This window comes from Syngnathus scovelli, chromosome 1 (genome assembly GCF_024217435.2).
Source record: "Syngnathus scovelli strain Florida chromosome 1, RoL_Ssco_1.2, whole genome shotgun sequence".
In the NCBI taxonomy this organism is placed as follows: Eukaryota; Metazoa; Chordata; class Actinopteri; order Syngnathiformes; family Syngnathidae; genus Syngnathus; species Syngnathus scovelli.
The window spans coordinates 9,722,310-9,747,119 of record NC_090847.1 but is presented as its reverse complement, the minus strand read 5'-3'; the positions used below and the strand labels follow the sequence as shown (position 1 = coordinate 9,747,119).

The 24,810-nt window shown below is 40.1% G+C and overlaps 1 protein-coding gene across 2 annotated transcripts in view; it reads left to right on the top strand.

The window, feature by feature from the left end:
* glra4a (glycine receptor, alpha 4a) overlaps nucleotides 1-11,761 on the top strand; it is a 32,190-nt gene extending 20,429 nt beyond the window's left edge. Inside the window, exons 5-10 of one of the 2 annotated variants that reach the window (XM_049750633.2) lie at nucleotides 2,181-2,263; nucleotides 4,354-4,491; nucleotides 4,569-4,783; nucleotides 7,389-7,538; nucleotides 9,342-9,452; nucleotides 10,953-11,761. In XM_049750633.2, the coding sequence (XP_049606590.1) occupies nucleotides 2,181-2,263; nucleotides 4,354-4,491; nucleotides 4,569-4,783; nucleotides 7,389-7,538; nucleotides 9,342-9,452; nucleotides 10,953-11,243 (988 nt within the window). In that variant the 3' untranslated portion in view covers nucleotides 11,244-11,761. The remainder of the gene's footprint in view (nucleotides 1-2,180; nucleotides 2,264-4,353; nucleotides 4,492-4,568; nucleotides 4,784-7,388; nucleotides 7,539-9,341; nucleotides 9,453-10,952) is intronic. The other variant, XM_049750710.2, reaches the window with a different exon arrangement.
* Nucleotides 11,762-24,810: the final 13,049 nt, after the last annotated feature.

The window sequence follows — 24,810 nt, the reverse complement described above, 5'->3', positions numbered from 1 at the left end:
CAAATGGTCGTCGCTGAACATTTTACCAGTGGCAGCAAGAGTGTCGCCTTTGGCCAACGTGCCTCGGCAGGTAATTACATAGCTCTCGGCATGCTCCCAAATTGTTCCCTCTCCTCCCAATATTTCCGTGGTATCGATGCCACAACAAATAAGCGGAGATGCACAGGGCAATAAGTGGTCCATATGTGGGTTTTTTCAGCTATTGGGCTGGATTAAACACAAACAAACAAGCTCACAGTTGCGAGAGAGATCATTTCACCATCACACTAGCAGGGTTTTAATAGCTTGGGATTTTATTTACTTAATTCTCGCTTTTGTTGTTTTCTTTGTTTTTTCATTTTGAGTTAGCTATCGTTTTAATTAGGTTTTTATTTTTAAACGCTTTTTATATATACACTGCTCAAAAAATTAAAGGAACAGTTTTTTTATCAGGGTATTGCATGAATTCAATTAGACTTTTCTGATAAGGTTTTGGTCAGGTACGTGGCAGAGGGGGTTGTTAATCAGTTTCAGCTGCATTGGTGTTGATGGAATTAACAACAGGTGCACTAGAGGGGCAACAACGAGATGGTCCCCAAAACAGGACTGATTTTGCAGGTGGAGGCCATTTCAAGTTCCTCCCTCTTGATCTTTTTTAACAGTTTTTCCACAAGTGTTGGCTTTAGCTAGAGTCATTATCACGACTGGGAGCATGAGGCGATTTCTTAACCCTCCTGAAGTTGTGCAGATTGTCCAACTCCTCCAGGATGGCACATCCATGTGTGCTGTTGCAAGAAGATTTTATGTGTCTCCCAGTACAATCTCCAGAGCATGGAGGAGATTCCAGGAGACAGGCAGTTACTCTAGGAGAGCTGGACAGGGCCGTAGATGGTCCTCATTCCATCAGCAGGACCGATATCTGCTGCTTTGTGCAAGGAGGAACAGGTTGAGCACTGCCCGAATGATAAAGAATGACCTCCAGCAGGCTACTGGTGTGAATGTCTCTGCCCAAACAGTCAGAAACAGACTTCACGAGGGTGGCCTCAGGGCACGACCTCCTGTAGTGTTTCCTGTGCTCATTGCTTAGCACCGTGGAGCTTGATGGGCATTTGCCATAGAACACCAGAATTGGCAAGTCCGCTACTGGCACCCTGTGCTTTTCACAGATGAGAGCAGGTTTACCCTGAGTCCCTGTGATAGACGTGAAAGGGTCTGGAGAAGCCAAGGAGAGCGCTATGCTGCCTGCAACATCATTCAGCATGACCGGTTTGGTGGTGGGTCAGTGATGGTCTGGGGAGGCATTTCCATGGAGGGACGAACAGACCTCTACAGGCTAGAGAACGGCAGTCTGACTGCCATTAGGTATCGGGATGAAATCCTTGCATCCATGGTCAGACCCTACGCTGGTGCAGTATGTCCTAGGTTCCTCCTGATCCACAACATTGCCCGGCCTATTGTGGCAAGAATATGCAGACAGTATCTGGAGGATGAAGGAATTGACACAATTGAATGGCCCTCACGATCACCTGATCTAAATCCGATAGAACACCTCTAGGACGTAATGTTTTGGTGCATCATACGCCGCCAGGTTGCTCCTCAGACTTTACAGGAGCTCACTGATGCCCTTAGACAGATCTGGGAGGACATCCCACAAGACACCATCCGTCGTCTCATTAGGAGCATGACGCGACGTTGTCAAGCATGCATACAAGCTCATGGGGGCCACACAAGATATTGAAAATAATTTTGAGTTGCAGAAATTGAATTTAGGCAAAAAAGGACGAGCCTGCCAAATCATTTTTTCACTCTGTATACTGAGCCCTCTTTAGGCTGAAAACTTTTATTTCCATCAAAAGATGTGGCATCCTTTTGTTCCTGAGACATTAAACTGTCCATATCAGTATAGATATCCCCCCCAAAAAATTTCACCATTGAAATCTGATGTGTTGTCAAAGTGTTCCTTTAATTTTTTTGAGCAGTGTGTATATATATATATATATAAAATGGTATAAAATAAAATACATTATCATTTTCAGCCACTCAGTTTATTTACAAACATGATGAAAAGGTCTATTTATGTAAGCAAGCGCCGTTTGATAATTTCCCAGCTTTCTGTCTTATTTCTGTGCATTGTTTCGTGCCTTCTGCTGTCCCCTGTTGTAGTTCTTTCTCCTTCCTTTCACTCTGCTTCTCCATCTCAGGCTGACTCTCATCCTTTCCTGCCCCATGGACTTGAAGAATTTCCCCATGGACATTCAGACGTGCACCATGCAGCTTGAGAGCTGTGAGTCTTCTTCGCGTCTGCCTCTCTTCCTCCCTCACCTTTATGTCTGACCTTCTCTTTTTCCTGTTTTTCCCTCTTTGCCTCATATGCTCTGTAAAACGTCCAATTAGGAGCGTTTGGGGATACACTGTTTCTCCACTGAAGAGTAAATGTGTTTTGTTATTGATGGTATATTTTGTATTCATAAATTCATTTATGGAGGGCTCGTTGATCTTTTCCTAATTGCATCCCCTGTGCCTTGACTATTTCTGCAAGTTTTGTGAAGTAAGAAAAAGCATCTTCTTTGCATTAGGTACATTAAACCACTTTTAAATGCGATTTTCTGTTTCACTGATAAAGTCAGTGGGAGAAATAATGGGCTCCCCTTACCCTCGGAAGAGATAGCATCTGCCCCCGTGGAGCCAATTTCCAGCATATAAATAATAACACTTCAATTTTTGTGTGGCTGTTATGAAACATGACCCCTCTCTCGGTGCCTGGCCGTGACCCGTCCCTTTGTCATAAGGACAAAGGTGCCCCTCGCCCCACACACACACAAACAAACAAACAAACAATTCAAGCTTGGCGCTGCCATTTCTGCCCGTGTGTGCTTATCTGATGGGACACAAACAAAAGGTATTGTTTTGCTCCAAGCTAGATAGCTTTGTGCTGGAGTCACTGTGATTTATTTCAAACCTGTCATAAAAAAAATAATGTGCAGAATGTGCATCAGCCGACATAAACGATCAAATAAATAAATGAAAAATAAAAGAAAAATATTGGAAAAAATATTAATAAAAATTAATATTAATATTATAAAAAAATATAAAGCCAACTTCCCCACGCTGTGCATTACATACAGCTCATGAAAAAAATATATGAATAAAAATATAAAAATTAATGTTCACACTTGTTGCTGTTATGAGATTAAAGGCACAATGGCAAAAATGTATGTTGACGAGCACTAGTGCACCACCCAAGGGGACAATCACCTTGGCTAGTGCCGGACGTGGAAAGGACATTGGAGGTTTTACTGCTACTAGTGTCGTCATGGCAACATGAAAGTGAGTAAGGGGGAACAATAACAACAGACATTGCCTTTGGGAATGTGAAGGGATTGCCAAATCCAATGTTTTTCTTCTTGCCTCTTTCATGCTAGAGGGTGAGAAAATTCCTAATGTATAAATATAATGTGTGTAGCATATATATGTATACATGTGTGTGTGTGTGTGTATATATATATATATATATATATATATATATATATATATATATATATATATATATATATATATATATATATATGTGTGTGTGTGTGTATATATATATATATATATATAGTATATATAGTATATATATATATATACATACACATATATAGAGAGAGAGAAAGACAAAAAATTTATCATTGATTATCGCATTGTCATTCCCTTCACTCGCTACAGGAGGTGAATGGCAGAAAATTCCCCTCATGAACAAGATAAAGTGAATTTTACTGGAGTTGTTTTTCCAGCCAGTTGCTACTGGCAAGGCTAGAACAACGTGAATAATTTATGTGAGGCCTTATGGGTCCGTGTAGACATCAGTATTATTCAAATCTGTTCAGCATTCTGCATTGTTGTCGCATGTGGCATGCATTTTTAACACATCTACTGTATAATCAGGCAGCTGAGAAAATAAATTACAGAGCATATACAAAACATTGCATGTGTGAGCTCCATTAATGGACTCGCACTTAGTGAGACATTGCAAAAGCTTTACAAAGAAAATGTCTTTTCATCAGTTACGTATACTGTAGTTACATACATTTTCTGCTAAATTGCTCAAAGCACTTTTTATTTTACACTGGTATATGAAACGATATGCTTGTCGTGTGGCTTCTCACTGTTCAAAAACCTATGCGACAGACTGACGTACTACAGCATAGTGCTTGGAGATCCCCATTTAAATGAGATCCAATTCAAACATTCTGCCCCCAAATTAAATTACCTTTTTAAGTGACACTGTTAATTGAACCGTATTAATTTTTGTTAGGTTATTTTCTCTTTAATTGTAGTTGTAGTTTGCCATGGTGTACAAGTGTAACCCCTTCTTTCCCGCTCTTCCCACAGTCGGCTACACCATGAATGATCTGATCTTTGAGTGGCTTTCTGAGAATCCCGTCCAAGTAGCCGATGACCTCACCCTGCCCCAGTTTGTGCTTAAAGACGAGATGGATTTGGGCTACTGCACAAAGTATTACAACACAGGTAACACTCTACAGAGCTCTGTGATTGATTTAACTGTCACATTGAGTGATGTGCTACCTATGCGCTGTAAAATGCAGGTAAATTCACCTGCATAGAAGTTAAGTTCCACCTGGAGCGCCAGATGGGCTACTACTTGATTCAGATGTACATCCCTTCGCTCCTCATCGTCATCCTCTCATGGGTGTCCTTTTGGATCAACATGGACGCCGCTCCCGCCAGAGTGGGCCTGGGCATCACCACTGTGCTTACCATGACCACACAGAGCTCCGGCTCACGGGCCTCCCTGCCAAAGGTGAGTCGTGTCGATGAAAAATTAAGTTATGTGTTTAGCTTAAGAGATTGACAGCGCAACCTTTTATAATTTGCTGCAAACCGTTTCAGAGGATTGTTTGAAATATTGAACGAGTCAACCTTTGTTACATGTGTTTTTGAGCTTGTAACAGATGGCATACTGTACAACCAAAATGGATTTAAAAAAAGTTATTTTAAGTCACATCTCACACTGACCTTTGACATCATCAGTACATGTCTGTATTCTACTGCGTGGATAGTCCAATAATGGAGCCATCATCAAGATGCCCGCTCACAGTTTTCTGAGGAAAAACAAAAGCTGGTGAACTCATTCCACATACTTTGCACAATTGGGGAATCAGAGTGGTTAAATATATTCCAACAGTCGCCGTCTCACCTTTGTTTTCCTTTGGGTGTCTTTGTCGGCTGTTCGCACCGTTCATCTGCCAAAGTGTGATCCATTATTTTGTTTCACAGTTGATATAGCCCAGCCTGGAAAAGGCCAACCCAAATGCTCAAAGTCAGGAGTTCACATTTGATTAAGTGAGGATCAGGAAAGGGATTGACTGGCCTCGTCCTCCAAAGTCTTCCAAAGATGTCGAAGAGGGGGCAGGGCACTCTCGAGTGGGGGCGGGCGGGGAAGGTGGGTTATTCGGTGATGAAACCATGACTTTGCAATGAATGTAGAAAAAAGCTCGTGACCGAAAGTATGAGACAACACAGATGATGAGGTCATATTCTTCGTGTGTGATAACAAAGTCAGGCTGTTTTGTTGACATCTGGAAAAACCAAACACATGTTCTGCTTGATTGGCCAGGGTATCAATGTGTTTTAGGGTATGAGACTGCAGCATGTAACCATGGCAACTGAATTTCCACCTCACGGGATGTAACGACGACACTTACAATTGAAGACAACGTAACTCGGAATTATGACCAGGTTGTAATGGATTGCGAGGTTGCACATGTCCTCTATTCTAGTCCCCCAGCCACAACTTTCTTTAGGCAACATTAGGCACTGATAAAAAGAAGTGTGATGTTATTTTCGTGCTTGACGTTTAGTGTACCGTAAAAGTAAACATTTAAATATATACAGTATCATCTCTTTCACAGAGTGCACTTTGTGTTTTTGAGACATCACAAAATCAGTATTAATTGTCACCTGCCTCACAGCATATAAAATACGACTAGTGTACCAGCGACCCAACAGATGGTGGAGAAAAACATTGCCTCCGCGCCATCGGCTGTAATCAGGGTTAGTGACCACAAACGCAATGGAGACACCTGTTTCGTTAAGTATGCACTAACTGCATCCATTACGTTTAATCGCTGCTGGAAGTCTGCCCACATGCTTTTATTTCAACATCAGGTTTTTTAATTTGATTGTAAAGCAAAAAGAAACAGCAAATTTCTCCTCAAATGTGACAAACAGTTTATGACTAGATTTACGACAACATTTTCAGTATTTGGCCTCAAGCTGTATTATGTAGAGATGTGCCGTGGTTGGGTTTTAAAAAAAAAAAAAAAAAACATTTAAATAATGCTATGAATAATAATGTGGCATTAATCAAGATGAGTAAAGGAGTTTAGAGACTCCCCGGAATGTAATGCTGGCATGGAGATGTTTGAAAGCCTCTTATTTTACCAATGTCTCTGACATCAACCAACTATCATGCGCTTTTTATAGAAAGCACTTCTTATAAGACTCTTTTTCATTTGGGTTGAAAGTGAACTTTGAGTAAACACACACACACACACACACACACACACACACACACACACACACACATACACATTTATGCTATGTACAGTATGTATGTTTTTATCATATCAGCCAAATATTTGAATAGCAGAATACCCTACTTGGAATCCACACAACCAGTCACACCAAGGACATGTGGGTAAAGAAGACAGGTGAGACAGCTTAAAGATCAGGTCAAAAAATAACCGAGTGGTACACATCATGTATTAATGTCTGTATGGATGCCAGCCGCTGTATTTATTTATTTATTTATTTATTTTTTTGAGGCTCTGTTTGTAAGTGACAAATGTCAGTGTCTCACTTGCGTGAACCTTTGATGCATATCACTAAGTCACTCGAACTTTCACACTGTGGCAGGCTCTGTATTTGGTACTTGGGCCTTTAGGTGCAACGTACCTGACTTAATCCACCGCCTAGTATCACCGATATCAATTTGCAGTTATGAAAACCAGTAGTCCCAATATACAAAAACTCAATGTAATGGAATTCAAATACATTTATCCTTTACTCTCAAACAGTTGAGCGAGTCAATGATGGCGTGTCATTTCCCTTTTTTATCTTCTTCAGTATTTGTTTCTTCAGCAAAGTACCGCTCCACTGGATGAAATCTATTTGCAACATGTGGTCGGCGGCTGTTGGCTGATGTGCCATGACACTTCTTCTTCTGAGCGACTGGACCGGGGTTCTCCCCGAGCCCTCACCGTGACCTGTCTCCTGGCTATGTGTCAACTGCCCTAGAAACCCACTGACTCATTACCATTCTGTCGAGTCTGGGCACGGCTGCTCCCTTCTAGCTCGTATTGACAAAGCCCACGTGACCTTGCGCGTTTGTGTGTGTTCCGCAGGTGTCCTACGTGAAGGCCATTGACATTTGGATGGCGGTGTGTCTTCTGTTTGTGTTCGCCGCCCTACTGGAGTACGCAGCGGTCAACTTTGTCTCCAGGCAGCACAAAGAGTTCATTAGGCTGAGAAAAAAGCAGCGGCAGGAAAGAATTGTGAGTGTATATCAAGCAGGCCTTACCACTTTGGTAAGGAAAAAAACAAAGACAAACTGCAGACTGCATGCAAAAAAAAAAAAGCTCCATAACTTTGACTTATGCCTCCCGCTACGGTGAAGCGAGGTATTTTGCTAGGAAGTGACACCATCAATACGCTACAACTGGCTGTCATGTCAGATGAAAAAGATCAGCTCTTTTGCTGCGCCTTTTTGCCATGGTGACCGGTGACCCTCAATGTTCTTTTGCTGTCTTTTCTCTTCTAAAATTACGTTTGACATAGCGCAACAGCTAACCTGGACAATCCTGCAGCTACTCAAACCGACAAAATCCATTTTACCAAATTCACTACAAATGGAACTTATAGGAAAGCGATGCATGTCTTGGCTGCTCAGTAAAATATGGCCGAGTAACGATAATAACAATGGAATGTGGTCGCTGTCCATCACTTTGCATTCTAAATGGTCTATTTTCCCAACAGTAACAAACATAAGTAAAGCACAATGGGTTTACGACAGAGTACACGCAGGTATTCTTGCACTCAACAATCCTGTAAACTTACAGTGACTAAAGCAAGCAAGAGGTTCTGACATTTTCTGTCATAAATTCAGTGTCATTCAAACGGTTTAACCTTCTCATTCGATCTGATACTTTTAATGGACCTGGATTTTCAACATTATACATGGAGAGGTCATGGTGGGATACATCATAGGGTCCACAACCACATATTTTAAGTTGTTTGTGTCTAATCAGTACATGACGTCGCTTTAAAACTTAAATCCTGGTTTTAAATTAGTTCAGCAGCAGCAGAAAAAAAAAATCAATCAACAAAACAAAATGATAAAAATCTTTCAGCCTTCTTTCAAAACCTCATTTATTTCCAACTGTGTGTTTTTATCACGTTTTATTGACTTTGCTAGCAAACATAATCAAAACCCCAGCGGCTGTTATTACAAGCTGATCCCTGTAATGCTGAACTCTGAAGAGGTGCACGTGAGGTGTGTAAAATCAACTTATTTATTTTCTCCCCTATTGAGTGTGTCTTGCCAGGAAGCAACAGAGAGTACGCCATAATAAATCATGTTAAAGTATCCCACATGTCCCTGTGCAGATTACACAGTTTCTACTTATAGTGATAATCTGATCGGAATGGTCTTCACGTGCTTTTATAGATAAGAAAACATGCTTCTTGCATGTCCTCTTCAACGTTTTTTAGCCATGTGATAAACAGTGCCTGGTTACTACGATGGATTCCTGTATTGCCTGTTCATTTACCTTATTTCCTCATGTGGTGGACAGGGCCATTTATTTTCTAAATCAAATTTCCTAATAAGATTATCTTTAAGAAACAGAGTTCAAATCGACAGTGTATAAAGTGGCGTGATAACACTTTTTTTCTGGAAAACAAAAGGGAAGCGTTTATTTGAGGGAGGCATTTATTTGTCCTAAGTGGATGGTGACTAATGACTAATTGTAGGAAATATGGTATGTAATTATCAAGTGAAGCACTAAATCAGATCTTCCATTAATATTCCTTCACATAACTCGTATAAAAAAAGTAATTCCTCAACATCCGCTGAATCCATACTATCTAGTCCGATTGTGTACCTTTGATGACATGCTTTGTATCTTGATTTATTTTCTGTCATACCTGCTATTTGTTTCATTCAATGCGTGGACCAAAACCAATCAGCTCCTAGAATTATCTACCCTAATCAAAATATTTTATCCTATATAAAACGATTCCATTAAAAGGAGCACTGGCAATAATAATGGTAATAATTGCAACTGTGTGTCTTGGAGGAACTCGCCCATCTGAAAGGGAGTGTCGAGTCGTTGCGGAACGTGAACGTCATTCCTGCTAGCGATACCACCTGCAGGAATGTGACTGAGCACTGCAACGCCTGTATCAGGGTAAAGCGTGAACCCTGTGTGAACCCTCAACTTTGAACCCTCACTAACTGACCATGCTGAAAGTTCAATTTACCCTAACAAGCACTTTGTGTTGAGTCCACAATAGTGTTATAATCCAACCCCACTGATGTGGTGTTTGTTTCCTAACTTTATAAATGTGTGCTTTTTCCCTATATTTTCTCATTGTGTTGCCTGTTTTTAGGGATTGTGCACATTTCTAACCAATTTTATCTTTTTTAAGACAACCACCCACATTCTTTTTCAGTAAAAGAAACGTTATTATTACCATAGCATTACTTGACTATCTACTACCTGTTAATGAACTGTAACATTTGTGAGTTTTGTTACAAGTTGGTCAAATATGTAGACAGGGCTATATGCATGCAATTACTCATTGTTTACCAGTATGTAAACGGCTTCAGCGCCTGTAGTCACAAGGCAGACTTCACGAGTCCCAAAACAGGAATCGTGAAAAGCTATTATGTCATTTTAATGTGTTCTCCCCATCGATGACAACTTTCCACCTTTGTTGCGCTATCTCACAACTTTTTTAAACTTAATAATAAAATATAATTTTGCTGTCACAGTATGAAAAAAAACAGTCTGTCTACCTAGATGCAAAACTGCAGTGAGTCTGCTTTGTTTTTTTTAGTTCATTTTCACAAATCCTTGAAAAACATTTGGTTTTGAGTACAATTGTAAACCTTCAGGAATGATCACACGAGGTGTGTTCCAATCTGGGTTTTATGCTGACGATTACGATTCCAATCATCCATGAGTGAGAATGTCCGATATCGATTCTTATCACATGGAATAGCTGCACATTTTTCAATTTTAGTGATGCTCAGATTAATATATCAGATTTTTCTAATTCATGAATCAGATCAATTCATCCAAATTGAGTGATCTTTTTTGTGATTGGACATGAGAGGCATTAATTGACAAATGCTGATCACAGTTTCCAATGGAAATTGGGGAATCACGATCAGTTGCTGATCCAAAAATTGATGAATCAGATCAATTTATTCAAATTGAGTGATCTTTTTTGTGATTGGCAATGAAAGGCATTGACTGACAAATGCCGATCACATTTTCCAATGGAAATTGGGCGATCACGATCAGTGGCTGATCCATAAATCGGCAATCACAATCAGTGGCCACAACCAGTGACCCACAATCAGATGAGCACTAGATAATATGTACAAAATAATATTACTAATGCACTCACTCACGATAGTTAAAAATTTAACTATCGTCACGAAAAAGGGGGTTGTAAAGCATGTTCAGTATTTCTGTCGTTACTTGTTTGCAACATTTACTTAATGTGAAAATTGTCAAAAAACACGGTTAAAACCAAATATATATGACTTTAATAACCCATTATGAGTTTTGTTTGTAGTACTCTTACTATCAAAAGCATGTGCTAATAAGCAAATTACAGTAACCTAAATTACTATTAATATTTATTTTCATGAGTAACACCTCGGCTCGACTCCACAGGACGAGGAGATGTTGCGGGAGAGCCGTGGTTTCTATTTCCGTGGTTACGGCTTGGGCCACTGCATGCAGTCCAAAGATGGCAGCGCCGTGGAAGCGGCCACTGTCTTCGGCCCACAGCGTCCCGTGACGGCGCACGACGGCGAGTTCCTCCACAAGCGCTTCGTGGACCGGGCCAAGCGTATCGACACCATCTCCAGAGCTGTCTTCCCATTAAGCTTCCTCTTCTTCAACATCTTCTACTGGGTCACATACAAAGTGCTGCGGCACGAGGACATCCATGCCAATTTGTAAAGGGCGTCCACCTTTCTATGGATTTTGCCAAGATTTGCCTCTATTGCGGCGAGGAGCGGCAGCACTCCTCTTGGAACTGGTCATGATCGTTGCACTCCAGAGCGTCTCCGGGTTCTCGAGAATTTTTCAAGCCAAAATAAGAAAATTTAACCGAGTGGTTTCAGGCTGAAGCTTTTGTTTCAGATTAGATTCCACTGGCTGATCCTTGACGGCAATGTCATCAAGTGAGGACTGATGAGACTTGAATTTCAACACTTTGTGTATTTGAATGTTTTCCAAAATTCTAACAACGGTGACTTTTTCTATACTTTACGTTCTACAGGCAAGGGTGTCTGAAAAAGGTCTTTGATATTTACAAGTATTCTGTAAGTGGTGATTTTAGCTACTTGTAATGAGATTATATACATAGATATATTGACATTGTACAAATTGTAAAATAATAAAAGAAGCTGTGACAGAACCGCACAAAAAGGTTTTCATGTCAAGTCAAAATTAAAAAAATAATTCTGCTTGGATAACTGTATTCCTATTAATTCAAATACATGAATACCTTCATCACATTCAGGGTGCTTTCACTGGTATACAGCGACCTCCCTCATAATTGCTTTTCATCGTGTTAGCAGGAAGAAACTTTGGTGTAAGGACCAGCAAGTGAAAAAGTGCTAGAAGACAAAAATACATGCTGAACTGAAGATGAAGTATTTGGTGGTTCGATAGTAGTAACTTGTACTAAGTTGCCAGCTTGGCATTGGAGGTGGAAAAGCTCGGGGGTGAGGTGGAGAAAGAGTGGTCCCAGAGAGAGACGACAAATGACTTTTTTAATGGGGAATCAGACTGTTGTTTTATCAACTAATGACTTCGAAATGGGCTCAATGTTCCCCAGCTAATGAAAATGAATTCCAAAGAGGCATCCTGATCCAGTGTCCTTCCATCCTATGCTAACTCTTGTTTGCGTGTGCTCTTCCTTTTCCAACGAGATGAAATCACTGGCGTTTTACTTGATGATTTTGTATGACGAGATGACGAGGGCAAGCTGAAACTCTCAAAGTAGTGATCATCCTTCCGATACGATGCCCCAATTCATAACCGGCTCTGTGGATTAAAAAAAAAAGTAGGAATTGTAATTACCTAAGTTCGTAGACACTTAGCTGCAGAGGCCAAAATAGCAGCACGTACTGTATTGCAAAATTCTCACCTGGAGTTGAGTCCATATTAGCAGCAATGTGGTTCTTATTGGGCTGAGGAAGGTACCCTTGAAGAACTGTCTGATCGGACACTGGCTGGAGGATTGCAATCAGCACTTCATGAAGGAAGATACTATTGATCTCCTGATCTTCAATGAAAGTGAGTTGAAATTAATTCCAAAAATGATTGGTTTGGACGTGGTGCTTTTATCTTCGCCAGCATAAAAATATCACCATTAAGGTCAACTAGTCTGATTACAGTACGTTATGCTTGAAAATTGACTTTTGGGGTACCTTCAAAATTTTGCTGCTGTTTTGCCTTGACACAATAGTGCACTGACACACAATGGAGGAAGTTAGAACTGTCAATCACAGGTAGTTTCAGAGACAGAACAAAACATTTGAATGCACATCAACGTGTTCAATAGCACCGGCAGTGGGAGGGGTCGAGTAAATTTGCCTGCACTGATGAAAAAAAAATAGAGCACCTCCAAGTTTTGAACAGCTCTCTTCATCATGTTCACATTTTGACATCATGAGTCCAAGACAACATTCAACAATTGGTCAACAGTACCACGTACCAAGAAGTAGCCGCTAAGCTTGTGCAAAGTATCATCAGCAGTTTGTTCACATTGGTGGAGTTATAATGCAGATCTTTTGTCCGGCTCCCAAGAAAAAGATCCTGGTTCACACCCAGACCAGAGTCTGCCTGTTGAGGACCTCTTCTCTCATCCATACACTAAAGCATCTCCCTGTTGACACTCTTACATCAAAAACCCCAAACAGAAAGGAGTGTCTTATACTGTATCCCGTTCCCATACACGCACACATTGCCTTCAAAGTCAAGAGATGGTCTGTCTTGTGTTATGATGACCGTAAGAGCACAGTGGTGACAATATAAGAAGCTTTTCTAAATCCAGCAGCCTGCCATGACCGTTTTTGTTTGGCCCCTTGATTTCCGACCCATCGCCTTTGCTGGAAATCAGCGTATCCCCATCAGATCTTATACATCGTCGGATGACTGATGGAATCCAATAACGCGAGACCTTGGCATTCACTTGCTGAATTAAACACATCTTCCTGACACTGTGGTGTCTTAAATAAATACCATCTGATCCATGAATCCCTATTAGAAGGGTGGACCCGAATGAGAACATTAAATATTTATTGTTCCAGGTCCTGACATTGAAAGGTCTGTATGATATTTCCCCCAAGCCACACAAGTGGACAACATACATCACTCAGGCCTAACGTTAACATCACGTGGGATTATTTGCATTGCAATTCTAAAACCAAATAAATGCCAAGACCTGCTTTTAAAAAATATTACATTTATAAATGCTTATCATAAATAACCAAATAAAAACCCAGAAAATGAAAAGGCTTCTTGCAAGCCTGCTTAAGTCATCTGATTTGCAATGTGTACATCCATGGGTCCATTCGTGTCCAAACTGTGCCCTTGTCCTGTCCCCGGGGGATAATCAGCATACCCTTTCTTCCTCCTGCCCCCCAGCTGAACATCAATGTGGCGCCAGAACCCAAAGCCGCCTTTAAGTCCTTCCGATCGATAGCGCTTACTCTTCCATGCACATCAGCACATAAAATCACACACTCATGTTTACGTTGGATTGTTTCACTGCGTGACATTTTTAAGTGCAATGTCACATGCCTTGATAGAGCAGTTGTGTATCACCGCTCCCTTGCGGTTTCTCTTTTCCTCTATTCATGGCCCCTTGAAGCTACAAATGTGTCTCAGCTATTTTAACAGTGGGCAATAACAGCTGCTGTAGTGTGTATTTTATTATACAATATGTTCGCCAGCGTATGCTACTTAACAATGTATCATGAATGTCTTTTATGCTGACAGGCTATGAAATGGGTACAACAAAACTGTAAGTGTGAGTTTTTTTTCTATTATGTTCCAGTTAAAACTTGGAAAAATCAGGATAGAACTATAACCTTGATCAAAACATCTATTACATGAATAGTGTTGTTGTAGAGTTGTTTTTGCTATTTGCGTGTGACAATCAAAGTATGTTTTTGTATCGTAAGTTGTTGCATTTATTTATTTCATCCAGAATACTGAAAAACAAAAAAAGTATACGTTCTTTGGAGCTAAAACACTGATCAAGAAACACAAGAAAAAAAAAACTGTGTCCAAGTCACAATGCAATAAGGAAGTCGATTAGGACACAGAAGGACATACAGGGTTTTTTTTCCCACCACAAAAAAAAAAATTCGACGGACACCTAAATCAGTGTAACCACTGCAATTGTGGACAGTTGACCCCCGAATAAATAATAAATAGATGACCGTTTCTGTTACATATATTGTTCTTGGAGATTAACACAAGGAATCAATGAAGTATAAAAGCACATTATCCTAACATCATTGATCAGAAAGTTCTTCCTTCCCTCTAAAAGAAAAATATAATACGAAAATCATTGGACAAGAAACAGATACATTGGGAGCTTTCAAGAGGAAATTCCACATTTCAAGCATCACTGAAAAACTCATCCTTGTGTTAACTGTTTGAGAAAGTAATCCATACGTGGATTCCTTTCCGCTAATCCCTTGCTGTGCTACAACGTTCCCTGTAGTTCCAACATCTGGGAGAAAGGCCACACTGCTGAAGAGGCTTCGACAGGAATTTTTTTGGCTACGCACCAACAGAAGAAACAACGAATGAGAAGATTCCAAACCCCGTGTAGCCTAATTAGTAGCTACTATGAATTAACGTTAATGGGCATTTTGTTTCATTTGACATCAACTCATAGCTTAGTTGTAGAATCAAATCGGTGTGGACAAAACAAATGTCATATAAATCGCCTGTATGAGTCTCATTTTGCCCATAGGCACCCTCTGTAAATACTAAATACAATTAATTTTAAAGCTACTATTTTGTCTGTCTACAAACTGACAGTGGTAAACAAGTTCACTGTTGGTTTGTGTAGCATAATTTCTAAAAGCATTGTACACATTCAGCATTAAAATACTAGCTCTGTTAGAAGACATAGCCACGTCGGAGGTCTGGTAGTGGTGCCTTGACTTATGCATGATTGCCCTGTCGTTTCACGTTATATCACTTTTATGATTTGTTTTGCTCTGTTGCTAGCTAACTATTACGAAGCCTTCCGCTTAATTCCCAGATAATGAATTATTATTACAGCATAGTGTTGCTTCCTTCTTGACATCCTTTATGCTTTATGCAACCAAACATCAGCTATTGCTGCTATTTTCGTAAACATAGGCTTTTCTACACCAGCCTGTCTCCCCTGTCCATCACACACACCCGTCGCAGTGAGCCTAATGCCCACGAGAGCCGTCTTGCCTCGACGCTCTGACTCGGTGCTGCAGCTTGGTTGGTGGAGACAAGACAAGAGGATATTCATTGGATCCCCAAGGAGACAATGCCGGCATGTACACATGCATGCGTGTTGTGTGCCGGGTGTTGAACAATAACTAATTCTTCCCTAAATCTGCAAAAACATCCTCCTGCCGAGCTTGCCGAGCTTGTATTTTTGCACCTCAGACTTCACACTGTTCCCCAGCTGAGTTCACCTAAGTTTGAAAGAGCCAAATCTGCAGAAAAGTCAAAAGACTTCTTTATTGATTCTCAGATTGTCCAAGGAGGGATGGATCAGTCACAACAGGACATTTGAAGATACTTGAAAGTTGTTCTACTTCACAACCCAGGAGCGTCTTTGTTCCTGACCACGGACTTGTGGCTTGTACTTACTAAATTTTAAAGTAAAAAAGCTTTTCATATCACGGCTGGAATAATAACTATATAATGGATATATGGCGTCCCTGTTCAAATGCCGTTTTTGTGTTATAAAAGTAATGAAAGAAAGACAAATCTATTCAAAACTTTTTCCATCGCACTGGGCAACAATTTTTTACTTTTTGAATGTTGTCTTGATTTTTACAAGTGATTTAGGGTAGCTTTGCGCTGCTGAATCAGGAAATAACATCCATTTGTCTCCATCAGGTCAGGTTTTTGTGCCAAGTTGATTTGAAAAAATCAGATCTTGAGACAAAATCACAGTTTTTCACTACCAGAACAAATGCCTTCCAAGCTTCCAGTTCCACTTCGTTCATTGAATTTTCGAACTCTGGATCTCTGATGAGCTCACGGATCTGAGGACCGTCAAAGATGAGAGCTTTCAACTTTTCCATGGTTAATCCTGGAAAAGCTTGGCACAAGTAAGTGAAACAGTCACCATCCTTGTCCAGAGCCTTGGTGAGCTGTTTGATTAAGCCAAGTTTGATGTGCAGAGGTGGGAAGAGTATTCTGTCTCTGTCCACCAGAGGGTCGTTGATGACGTCTCCTTACAAGGCACCAATTCCTCCCGCACAGGCCAGTCCTTCTTCGTGTAATGCTGAGCACGGTCTCTACTATCCCACATGCACAAAAAACATCGGTACTTGGTGAAGCCAGACTGTTGTCCCAACAAAAAGTTCACCATCTTCAGGTCAACACAAATAAACCACTTATGCTGATCATAGCCAATTTTCTCCAGTACGTAATTCACTGCTTCATACTTCTCCTTCAGCGTAGTCGAGTGGGCAATAGGTACAGAGGCAAACAGGTTGCCGTTGTGTAACAGAACACATTTCAGTGATCCCTTACAGCTGTCAATGAAGAGTCTCCAATCTTTGGGTTCGTACTGTGACACACCAAGCGTGAGCAGAAGCTGGGCAATATCTGCACAGTACACCAAGTCCTTCTCCTCAGAGAAAAAACTGAGATACTCTCGATGCCTATTGCAGTAGAAACTGATACGAGCACTGTTAGAGAGTAGGTTTTTTTCTTTCAATCTGGATGCCAACAGTTCGGCAGAGTCCTTTGACAAGCGGAGGTCGCGAACTAGATCATTCAACTCGTTTTGGGAAAATGTATGTCGAGCATCATCTTCAAAAACCACTTCTGTTTCTTCTTCAAGTTTTTTTTTTTCAAAGTCAAAGTCAAAGTCAGCTTTATTGTCAATTTCTCCACATGCCAAAGACACACAAAGAAACCGAAAGTTCGTTCCCCCCTATCCCACGGTGACAAGACATGGCTCACAACAGACAAACAAGTAAACAAGTATAACAAAAGTGTGCTGAATAAATAATGAATAAATAACACAACAATAAATAAATAAATAAGAGGAGCAGAAAAAAAAGGAGCAAGTGCGCGTACAGCAGACATTCCCGAAAATAGCGCAACAGTGCCACACGCTACGCAGAAGGGGGTAGCGAGTTCAGGGCCCTAACAGCCTGGAGAAAGAAGCTGTTGGCGAGTCTGGTGATGCGGGAGCGCAGGCTCCTGTACCTCTTCCCAGAGGGCAGAAGGTCAAACAAAGAGTGAGCCGGGTGACTCACATCTCTGGCAATCGAGGTTGGCTTGCGGGCGAGATGGGAGGTGTAAATGTCTTTCAGGGAGGGGAGCGAAGCACCAATAATCTTACCAGCCGTATTCACTATGCGCTGCAGGGCCTTCAAGTTCTGTTCAGTGCAGTTACCACCCCAGACAGCGATGCAACTGGTGAGGACGCTCTCAATGGTGCCACGGTAGAATGTAGACAGGACTGCCTGAGGAGCACATGCACGCCTGAGCTTCCGCAGGAAGTACAGGCGGCGATGAGCTTTCTTTGCCAGTGACGAGGTGTTTGCGGACCAGGAGAGGTCCTCACTGATGTGCACCCCCAGGAACTTGGTGCAGCTCACCCTCTCCACCACAGCACCGTCAATGATCAGCGGCAGGTGTGTTGAAGTTCTTCAACACTGGAGACATCTTCGTCACTAATGTCAGGAAGTTCTCTGCAGATAGGCACTGGAATTTCATCACAATGAGCTACAGGACGACGTGCTGATTGAAGATCAGGATACTTGAGGCTTCCTCGGTTCTTTTTGTTGATACCGGTCACATCAACAGCACAGAAGTAGCAGTCAGTGACATGGTTTGTCGGCTCCCTCCAAACCATAGGAATCCCAAATTTCAGACTCCTCTTGCCATTGGTCCATCCACGCAGAGTCTCAGTGCATGCCTTGCACACTATGTGTGGTGCCCAGGCTTTATCCAGGTCACCAAGTTTAATTCCGAAATATGCATGGTAAGCACACGTGGCCATATCTCAAAAACTTGACCTGATTGAGCAAAACCAATGTGATTTTTGGATTCAGCGCATCAGATTCGTCCTAAATCAGCTGAAAAAACTCAGACAACAAATTTGTTGTTGACCTGTTATAATGTTGCAGAGAACCTATAAAGCTCAACTGGAAAAAAGTGTGCACACCCTCTTGAAACTGGGGATGTGGTTTGTTCAGAATTTACTCATGTCATTCAAATTCTTGTTAAATATAAGACAGCACACATCTTCCACCATTTAAAATGCCTCTGATTGCAAAGCAAGGCAGTTTTATTTATATAGCACATATCATGCTCAATCCTAATCAAAATAACCAAAATACTAAAAGCATTTTCAAATGAATAGTTAACATTCAAAGGCAGGGCAGAGAGAACAAAAGTAGCTTACCAAGACTTATATAAGTGCATAGACAACAGTATTTACAAGCAAAGGTTTTACAGACATTTGAAAGCAAAGTAAACAAATAAAACCTTTCGATTTGCTGAAAAGAACAGTGACGTTTATGCCCAGAAGTTTGTGATCAGAGCCGCTGTTCATTTGGAGAAAAAATATCTGAGAAATGTTGTTTGCTGTTGAAGAAGGGTGACAAAAGCTTTGACAATCAAAAAGGTCAGTCGCCACTAATTAAGAGGGCCCGCATTAAAAGAAGCCTACATTAAAAAAAAAAAAAAAGTCGCTTCTTTAAATACCACATATTCCTGAGAATGCCAAAGACAGCAAGATAATGAATTGTGATGCTTCTTAAGGTTAGCTTTTCTATCTTCATCATGCTTGTTTTTTTGTTTTGTTTTATTGCCGGCTGGGTCAAACGCAAAGCCGAACTGGCAAGACCCTGTCAGACTTCTTTCTCACACTTAATTAGTTTCAAAACGACGTGCTTCACCTCTCACATATAAGGGCTGCTAAAAAATACAACTCTATAGTCCTGAAGGGGCTCTCTCGTCTTTTGTTTAATGTATTAGCATGCTGAAATTTACATGAAGGCTCTAAAGAAATCAATAGGAATCGACCCATCGCACAGCACATGGAAACGGCCTCACACTTTTGTCAATTTTATATATTAAGAGAACAATATAGTCTTGTCTAGCATTGCAGCACGACTAGACAGTGATGATGTGTAAGGCTAGTTGAGTTCCTTATCTGCAATCTGCCTTTCTTGTTGTTGACCCTCATTTGCTGAGATGGGTGAAGTTCTAGCCAGGGGCAAGCGCAAGATGACGAACTCTTTTTTTCACCAAGAACCTCTCATGTCAGAATTTTCTGTTTTGTACACTACTGTTGAGAACAAAGTGAATCTAATCTCACTGCAATAGCACTGCGGTAAGACTCGCCCGCATAGCATTATCGCAGTTCTGCTTTGAAATAAATGACAAAGTCACAATGACTCTCTCTGGCAGCTGAGTGTGTTGACCAAGGAAAGACGCTGTTGGATTTTGTCCACAATTTAGGGAGCGCGTTATCTGCGCCTCACGGCAAAAGCCATTGCCAATCACCTGTTATCCACTGTTACTCACTGCGTGCTCGTTTGATTTCTTCAGATTTAGGAAAATGCTAAGACACTGAAGCACAAATTAGACTTACACAGGTTGGTTGAGTTCAATCACAATTCTTGTTCAGAAAGCTCTGTCTTCAGGAAAGTACAATACAGCGCTGGGCCTTTCAAGAGCAGAAAGTTTCCATTCAGAAAAGGCAACGTTCAAGGTTCTTTGGTTAGCTTATATCAGCTGCACATGCCAGTGTGGGCCGAGTTTGATGGGTGATGAGTCTTTGGGGTGGGGCAAGTTCGCCACGGGAGTGGGTGCTGGTTATGGGCGATTCGGTGTGTGTGGGGGCTGTTGTCTTCCATCCCGTCTTTCGGCCTTGGCGATCATCTTTGGCCGAGTCCTTGGCTGGCTCCCTCTGGCACCTGCTGGTTTTATCTCCACGTGACCTTCCTGTGAACATTCTTCTCCAATCTTGGACATATACTGTCGTACCTCATTCTTTCTTTGTTAGGCAAAATATTTCCCTCTGTGCAGAGCGTTCAGTAGTAATCAAAAATTGGCGTCTAGCATTAGTCAAAACATAAGATACAATCAAGTACTGAACGGTCAAGACGACTCTGGCCGTGTCCATGATTTAGAGAAAAACATCAGGCATGCATTACACAGTTCCTTAAGGCTCATTAAGCTCTTTAGGCAATATATCAAAAGACATTTGTTATTTCAAAGTGCTCAGAAATATATATCATATCATAAAGTTTATAAAAACCTTCTTATCAAAAATGTCTAGTTATGTCTTCTTTATTGATTTGGTGTGTAGGTATGCTTAAAATGTGCTTAAAATGTTTCTTTTATTGATTTAATATGTGAATATACTTGTCTGCTTATGTATTTTATTCAATGAGGTTTGAGTACGTCTGTTTTTGTAGCTAGGCAGGACTTTTTGTATTTTGACCCCATTCCTTCACTCCCTCGGTTGACCTCAGTTTAACTGAGGTCACCAAAATCGTTGATGCCACCAGGGTCCCTCCGTTGGCACACAACGTCCGTCTGTGGAGCCGCTTCAAGTCCCTCTGTGGGGCCGCCAATGAGTGAGAAAAATAAATATAGATAAAATTCATACCCAGACATTTGTAAAAAATGGAGAGTGGAAAGGCAATTGGCCTAGACGACATTCCAGTGACAGCATGGAACTATCAAGGAGAGATGGCAGGGGAGATTCTTAAAAAGCAAGAAGATTCCCGGAAAGGTGTTGACTTCTATTTTTTATTTCAGACCACGGCGATGCGCAGAACCGTAGTAGCTACAGAGGTGTTGTTATGTTGATTAAGCAAAGCATGAAGTTATCGGAAAGAATGTTAGAAGCGAGGCTTGGAAATCTCTACTGGCCCAAATAATGGAGAGTGTGGCGGAGATGAAGATAGTACATGCAGATGGTTGGTGGCACAGAAAGATATGGAAACGATTGCTCTGCAGTCGCGGCCCCTAACAGGAGCAGGCGAAAGAAGTGGAAGATGAGAAAGAAAATGTGAAAGAAAAATACATAAACAAATAACGAAATACATACATACATATATAGTACATACATATAGACAGACAGACATCGAACGAATGCCCATTCGGTCACTCAGTCATTCAGTCACTCAATGAATCACTCAATCAATCAATAAACCAATCAATTAATAAATCAATCAATCAATCAATCACACAGGTGTTAACTAATTTGTAATTGTATTGCAAGCAATTTAAACTCTAATGGAATATGTGGATGTCCACATCTGTTTTATCAAATTCTAATCCTACTTTACCTTTGTATAAGGCACAGGTGTCAAACTCAAGGCCTGGGGGCCAGATGCAGCCCGCCACATGATTTTATGCGGCCCGCGAAGACAAATTGTGCTTCATATTCATGTGTCATTACTCGAATTGCAAATTGTCTTCACTTTTAATCATATTTTATTTCATTTTTAAATATTAGACCAGTTTTTATTTCTCTGATTTGAAAGCGAGTTACTTGTCAGTTTGTTTTATAGCTTTTACTCTATATAATATGAGGTGGTCACACATTTATTTGTGTGTGACAGTCATACCAGTCCTCCGAAAGAAGCTATGACTACACTGCGGCCCGTGAACAAATGAGTTTGACACCCCTGGTACAAGGGATAGCCTTCTCATTGATCAATCACGTATCTTAAATCATGCTTTTCCTCCTTTGAAGCGACTATGTACTTCAAACCCAAACGGCACCATTTTATAGGGAAAAAACTTGTTGAATCTATTTGTTTTCGACATAATACTTCCGCAATCATCTTAGGCAGGACTTTTTGTATTTTGACCCCATTCCTTCAACGCTCTGACATTTAACTTGTTGTCTAAAGTTACTTGTCTTGGGTGTATATCTTATGAAATAGACCCTCTCATTTGATTTTTTTTTTTTAACAGAAAAAAAAACGTTTTTCTAACAAAATATTTGTCTCATATTTGTCAGTGGAGATTTCAACCATTTTCCTTTATACATTTTCTCCGTAATACCATAGTTATTTTTATTGTTATAAACTCCAGTTGCATTTGACATACATTTCGATAGTAAAAGTAAGTTATGTTGTATAACGTTTTTAAAATAACAATGAGCAAATAAAAAAAAAAGATGTCAACTACAGTTTAACAATACGGTATTCAACAACAGTACAGAATGGCAACATTTGTTCACACATTCATCACAACTATACTTCACCTGCTAATGAGCTAGCTTTGAATATGAAACATCCTTCACGGTTCCCATGTGTCCATAAATAATAATTGAATAAATAATAAATAATAATAATAAAAATAAACTGCTGTAATTGTAATTCTACACATATACTGTATAAGTACGTATATATACATACTACTGTTCAAAAGTTCGGGGTCACTTAGAATTGTCCTTGTTTTTATAATAATAATAAATAATAATAATAATAATAATTTTTCAATGAGGTTACCATTAAACTAATCAGGAATACACTCCATACATTGTTAATGTGGTAAATGACTATTCTAGCTGCAAACATCTGTTTTTAATGCAAGGTTGTATAAAGGCCCATTTCCAGCAAGCATTCCTCCAGTGTTCTAATGGTCCATTGTGTTTGCTAATTGTGTTAGAAGGCTAATGGATGATTAGAAAACACTTGAAACCCCTGCAATTATATTAGTTTTCATAGAAAACACTAAATTGCCTGGGTGACCCCAAACCTTTGAATGGTACTGTCAATATAAAAAAAATAATAAGGATGTGATATATCTGTTATTCATCTGAGAACATAATCAGATCTGTGCTAAATTTCAGATTCAATGCTCTTGTTTTTATGGGTTCAACCTAATTATTCCTTTGCCACAGGCTTCAAGTGTAATGAGCAGAGACCCTCAGCTCTGTAAACAGTGGAGCGTATGTGTGGATCAACATGGAATTGATATCATGGGATCTGGGATGCCTAGTTACCATGGTGATGCTATTCATGAAATGCTGCATCTCCAGATACTTATTTTTTTGGGGTGCTTTTTGAAATTCACAAAAAAGCTCCAATTTATTGCTTACACCAATACTTTTTTCAATAACGGTCAAATGTGATAAAATAACCTGAGTGCTTGGAGTTCGGAATCTATAAAGGAAGAGGTGAGAAAAAAAAGTTTTTGTTGTTTTCGCTGAATTGTGTATCATAGAAGAATAATGTGAGTGGATTACCTGGTCTCCTCTGGGCTCTTTTATGACTTTCATCACTGAACATAGCAATAAAACGATGTAATCTATGAGGTAAGGAGCAGCAGAGCGACATTGTTTTTTGTTTTTATCTAAAGGAGAGAAATCCCCTCTGAGATGACTGTAGATAACCTTCAAACGCACCTTCAAATGCACCACCAAAATTTCTCACGCATGACCTAGGTTGCTATAGTTAAGGAAAACTGACAAAATAACTAAAACTGAAAAAAAAAACATTTTGTAATGAAAAAAAAATAATCCGATACTTTTAAAAAAAAAGATCAATTACACTTCATGTACATAAAAAATATTAAAATTAAATTATAGCACATTTGGGGTTCATTTTACATGTATTTGTATCAGGACTACTAGGCAGCTGTATAGAACAAGGAACGTGTAACATGCATATTTAATAAGCTTTTTATTTAATTTTGTACTTGACAAATACTCCATGCGGAAACTAAAACTCATACTTAAACTAATAAAAACGACACTAAAATGAAGCATCAAAAATAAAAAATAAATAAAATGAACAAACCTGCTGTAAAAGGAAATTAAAACTAACTGAATTAAAAAACACACACAGCCAATATTGAATAAAATCTCACTCTGTTTGGCTAAATTTAAAAAAAAAAGAAAAAAAAAAGCCAGTATTGAATAAAATGTAACTCTAACTCCGCCGGTGCTCGAATTCCACTTTGTTGTGGAAATGAGTGTGGTTTTAAATGTTTTTTCCAAATACTATATGTCCTGGGATTGACATCAACTACTTGAAGGTGTACACCACTTCTTGCATCAATAGGTAACTGTGAAGGTTCCAGGTCACCCGCCAATTTAATGAGGAAAAAGAGCGGTTTAGAAAATGGATAGCTGAATGGAGCTTTAGTATGTCAGGTGATATGTTTACAGAAGAGCTACATTTGCGTCTGTCATGATAGATTACAAAATTGCAAAGCTTCCTCAAAAAATTGCCAACATAAGGCAGCTATGACATCTCCTTCAATTACAGGACGAATGGATGGCTGTCGCAGG